Source organism: Megalops cyprinoides, chromosome 12 (genome assembly GCF_013368585.1).
Source record: "Megalops cyprinoides isolate fMegCyp1 chromosome 12, fMegCyp1.pri, whole genome shotgun sequence".
NCBI classification, from domain to species: domain Eukaryota; kingdom Metazoa; phylum Chordata; class Actinopteri; order Elopiformes; family Megalopidae; genus Megalops; species Megalops cyprinoides.
The window spans coordinates 5,171,860-5,177,094 of NC_050594.1; the positions used below are offsets into that span (position 1 = coordinate 5,171,860).

General features: G+C 40.5%; 1 protein-coding gene across 1 annotated transcript; it reads left to right on the top strand.

Annotated features, from left to right (window-relative positions):
- The first annotated feature begins 725 nt into the window (after window positions 1–725).
- naa20 (N-alpha-acetyltransferase 20, NatB catalytic subunit) lies at window positions 726–3,640 on the top strand. Its single transcript, XM_036542697.1, has 6 exons — window positions 726–800; window positions 1,397–1,421; window positions 1,801–1,891; window positions 2,482–2,617; window positions 2,725–2,870; window positions 3,167–3,640. Exons 1-6 carry the CDS (start codon window positions 748–750, stop codon window positions 3,250–3,252), a joined length of 537 nt encoding a protein of 178 aa, XP_036398590.1. The 5' UTR covers window positions 726–747; the 3' UTR covers window positions 3,253–3,640.
- Window positions 3,641–5,235: the final 1,595 nt, after the last annotated feature.

The following is a 5,235-nucleotide window of genomic DNA, read 5'->3' on the forward strand; positions in this document are numbered from 1 at the left end:
CTACCACACCTTTTTTCTTCTTACGAGCTTCTTACATGTCTTTTTATTAGATCATCATTTTTATTTGTTGCTCTGGGCAAATGAGGCTAAAACATTACTAAATTTTAATTTTAAAGCGTATCTTTAAAATAATGTCAGAGTTTAGACTGTGTATCAGAAACAGTAGAGCTGGGCATGGCTACACAGTTTAGCAGACACGTTTAGAGATTATAGAAAACTTGCGGCTGTCAAGACTTGGAGTTTAATACAAAAGACAGCGCAGTCTACTTACAAGGATATCCGCTGGAAACGCTGGTGTGAATCAGACACTGCATATTATAGGTAAACATGACACCAGAGAGTGTGCTTGATGTCACCCTACAAAAACATCAGAATGTACTCTTTTCTTTCGCCTTCTATATGGTCGGCATTGCCGAGTCTTCTTTACACCGCTCCAGGAAAGGGAAATAACAGGTAAATAATCTTAGATATCAAGTTACGATGCCCGAGGGATTTACTGAAATGTAGACGGGAACACCTCAAAATACCTGTGGTTTGAAAGGGTTAGCCAGCAGGCCGTATCCTGTATTGTCTGGCATCTGGCCTGTACACTCCAGCACAGTGCGGGGCGCTAGGGACCGTCACAATGTCCTACCATCCGCGTGAAAATTCATCGAAGAAGAAAAGCTTACCGTTCATTGGTCAAATATACAGTTGAAAGGTCATTGAATTACTTGCTTCCGCTTCGGGTTTAACGCACGGGGGAAAATGACAACATTAAGAGCATTTACGTGCGATGATCTTTTCAAATTTAATAATATGTGAGTGTAATATTATTTTAGGTTCTAAAAAGCTGACTAGCTAAATATTATTTTTGACGAGATATCAACGTTAGCTGGCTTGGTACCTTCGCTCCAGTTGATTCCTGCACGTCCTGTAGTTTGGCAAGCAAGATCTGTTTAGCTAACGTTAGCTGTCTTTTATATGTTTCATAACTTGCACGAGCTAGTTATCTGTTTATTTGCATGGTATGCATTGATAGCTAATATTATAGACTATAGAGTCAGATTTTGCTCGCTAGTCAGTCAGCGTGTGGAACGATCAACCGGTTGCTAGCGACCTACTAACGTTGCTTAGCTAGCTAGCTAACTTGCTTTACGACTAGCTGTAGTTTTCTGCTTGATAATCTAGCTAGCGAATATCCGTCTTCACATTCTACACCTATTTAAACATCCTGTAGCGTGTTTGTCCTGCGTAATCATTTAGCTGCATGTGCGTAAGTGAGAAGGATGCATTGCTATTTACCTACCTATGCTGTCAATCTAACAGGTATGGACAGATAGACAGGTTGCTAGCAAGTTAGCTAGGGTTAGCCTTGTGTGGATTTTACGTTCTCACTCATTTTCTTGTTTTGCAGTAATCTGGATCCACTGACAGAAACCGTATCCTTTCAACATCGAAGCTTTTCGCTGAAATGATCAGAATGACAGCACACAGTTTTATGGATCCTAGCTAGCAAGCGCTCCGAACACTCGTACTGTGATAGGACCACAGCAGGTCCGAAGCGGCTAGTGCACTTGCAGTTTGCACAGAAGTCAGCAGCGTAGCTCGAAGACACTTAAAACATTCATCATGTCTAACCTCTGGGGGGGAAAAATCATGTAGCTTAATTAAAATGATGAAGCACAGGTGCTTTAACTTGTAATTTGACTTTACGTATGATTTTCCTTGCATATGTTTTAATACAGTGTAGCCACAGCAGTTATGTTTTTGAACTATGACAAAGAATGCAGTTATTGGCTTTTTAACAGTGCAGCACAGTATGGAATCCCGTTTTACCTTCAGTATCTTGCACACTGGCCGGAGTACTTCATTGTGGCCGAGGCACCAGGAGGCGAATTAATGGGTTACAGTAAGTATTCGGAGTCATGTTGTCTTCTTTTTCCACAGCTATAAACACACTAAGAAATAGATTCAAACTGAATTTGCTTAAAGGACAGGGGACAGTTCACTGAAACAAAGTAGCTCTTGTGTTTTTCAGGCCAAAATGGTATGCTTTCTCTAATGAATTTGAGCAAGTTGCAGACTTTTTTCATGTGACCTCTTTATGGTTAATTTCATTGAACACCAAGCTCAGTTTTGGAGCTGAATGGAGCTTAATTGGTTAATTACACAAAGTTAAGCATGAGTTATATCGCTATTAGATTGAAAATTATGAAAATTCATAATTATTTTGAATAGAAAATGAAATTGTCATACCTTTGGCTGAAATGATTTATGCCTGGATTGAATCGACAGGTGTCCTTAACTTGACTCAAAACTAAATGTAAGTGTTACTTCTTTTCCCCACAAGCACAGTTTAGAAAGTTCGGTTCATAAAACTGCATAAGAGCAACCACACAAGCAACACAACAAAAACATCATTGCCCTGCATTTGTCTGACTGACCGGTATGAATTAAACTCTGCTTAATCCTCTGCGTTACCGTGTGCTCTGTCACCAGTCATGGGAAAGGCGGAGGGCTCGGTCGCCCGGGAAGAATGGCACGGTCATGTGACCGCCCTCTCTGTGGCCCCAGAGTTCCGCCGTCTGGGGCTTGCGGGGAAGCTGATGGAGCTGCTGGAGGAGATATCCGAAAGGTGCCAGTCTCCCTTTTTTTTTTCCTTCTCTGAAGCCTGTCAAGCAAACACCTCTGGACCACTTTCACAAGCTCCTTTATTTCGGTTTTTTTTTTCCCCACTTTTAGGAAAGGAGGCTTCTTTGTGGATCTGTTTGTACGCGTTTCCAACCAGGTGGCAGTGAACATGTATAAGCAGCTGGGTTACAGCGTCTACAGGACGGTTATAGAGTACTATTCAGCGAGCAACGGCGAGCCTGATGAGGACGCCTATGGTAAACTCTACTTCGTCTACCGAACGAATCGGTTGAGTTTGGTTAACCACACACAATAGATTTGATATTTCTGTTACTTTAATTGTGCCATTAATCAGTGGTTTTATATTATAATTTTGTGTAAGCATGTCCTTCATTCCAGAGCAGATTTAGCCACATTTTGGCAATAATTGTGTAGCTGTTAAAATAGTAAAATTAGGTCAACTGTAAACACTTGTCAGTGGAAAAACCTTTGGTTCCCTTGTTCATGGACCAAAGACAAAGTGGCGCCTGATCTGGTTTGTATCTGTCTACAGATATGAGGAAGGCCTTGTCCCGTGACACAGAGAAGAAGTCCATCATTCCACTGCCACACCCCGTCAGACCGGAGGACATAGAATAACCACACGCTGTGACTCTCTTTCAGAGCCCTCTCCTGCCAGTGCTGTCCCAGTCTGCCCTTCCCTTCCTCTCTCTCGGCACTGCCCGTCTCTGCCATTGCTTTTTCCTGTGTAGATTCTCCTCAAAAAATAAAACTGTACAGAATATACTTTTTTAAAAACATATACAGTAAATATCCAATTGCAAAAGTGAAAGAGCTGCAACTTGTTTTTTAAATTATGTATTTATATAGATTTGATAGAGACGCATTTGAAGATCATTTGCAGTGTGACATGCCACTTGCTCAAACGGATGAAACGGGAATACCCCCTTCTGTAGATTGGGCTTTTTTTTTTCTTTAATGGGGGCTGTATCTGTAACAGAGAGTCACAGCAAAAAAATAAAAAAAGATTTTTTTCCTTTTTTAAATGAAGTGTAAAATACAAACATACAAATTTAATTGAAAAAACATCAAAACAATACAATAAATCTGTATGAAAGTATCCCGCTCTACTTTGTTTTTTCTGTACTTGTACAATTTAATAGCAGAATGTAGACATGGGCTTTTCTTGAAAATTGATGCACCAGCATCTCATTAGATGTTTCGTTGAAGTATGAAACAGTGTTACATTATTATGAAAATTAAAGACATCAGATTATGGGAGAATTGGAGAAGAGGACATTTGTTTACTTAGGACATAGCTGATCCACAGGTATATGCATCTTATGACTTTCCTCCTAAGTGAAGAGAATGAAAATAATGCATTACTTTATTTTTTTTTTAGAAAGGAATCGTGCATTTTCTGTATTTGCAACAATGTACCACATTGCAAGTTGAAACTTGTGCAATAGACACATCAACTTTTTTTCAGTCAATTCAGGGAGTGATTTGAATCATTTTCTTTGAAGATTTTTGATGAATGCAGTTTCAAGTCATTGTCTAAATAGGCTCTACTGAAATGGAATTGACTCCAAGCCTGCTAGTTGTATGTGTATACAGCTGGAATGATACTGAGAATACTCACCGCCATCAAGGGGTTGAGTTCCGTCCCCCGGCACCTTTGCTTGTAATACCTGGAGTAGGCCCTAGGTGGCTCCATGAGTTACTCAAAAGGGGAAATCTGATCAGGGAGTCTTAGCTGTAATGAATTAGGATGGGTATAAAGTAAAAGCTGTTTTTCAGTATGTACAGTTGACATCTTCCTTCACAATGTGCATTCAAGCATATTTCCACTGAAAACGGCATCAGTATGTAAAAAATGATGTAATTTGTAATAACCATCTTCAGGAATATGGTGTAATGAAACTGTATGAATGTATTTGCCATCCCCCCTAACAATGAGCATTTTATAAATAAAAACAGTAAAAAGATCATTAGAGTTTGCAGAATTTTGATTATTTTTCATCATGTGCTGAAGATCTGCTTAGCACAATATGGACATTCAGTCAGTAGTCTCATTACGGTTTTACCTGAATTCAGTCTACAGATAAAAGGTATTTATTGCACCACGTTTGGTCCATTGTTTTGTCTGCCTCTGTGTGGCCAATCGGCCGGCCTGCTGTTGCAAAAAAAGCAGTTGTTAATATGAATTATGAATTGGGTGTTGTGTTTCAGATGGCGAGATTACTTTCACCTTTGTGCTTGCGTGCAGAACAATGGAAAGCAATTTCCCTGCAGGTTTTTGTCCTGGAATGAGTTTGTGTGAGGGCAACTGAACGTGCCGAGGATAAACGTAAGCATTTTCGCCCCCCGGGGCTTTGAAGGGTGGCAGTTTTCACGGTTGTCACGTGGTCCATCTGTCTGTCTGTGTCTGTGTTTCTGTGTGCAGTCGTGTCTGACCACAACAACTCGTAACAAAATGCCGCTGAAACCCCCACCACAGGTGTGTCTGACACACAACCTGGTTAGCTCACTCATGGCTGGCTGTCTCACGCAAGCTGCAGTTTAAAAAGTGCTGTCCCCATTTCCCTCATCAGAGCCATCTGAGAGTATTTAGACCATCTC

Coding starts and splice junctions, on each gene's coding strand:
- naa20 (XM_036542697.1), top strand. CDS start 748: ATGACAACATTAAGAGCATTTACGTGCGATGATCTTTTCAAATTTAAT. Junction 2,618..2,724: donor CTGGAGGAGATATCCGAAAG/GTGCCAGTCTCC, acceptor CCCCACTTTTAG/GAAAGGAGGCTTCTTTGTGG. Junction 2,871..3,166: donor GCCTGATGAGGACGCCTATG/GTAAACTCTACT, acceptor ATCTGTCTACAG/ATATGAGGAAGGCCTTGTCC.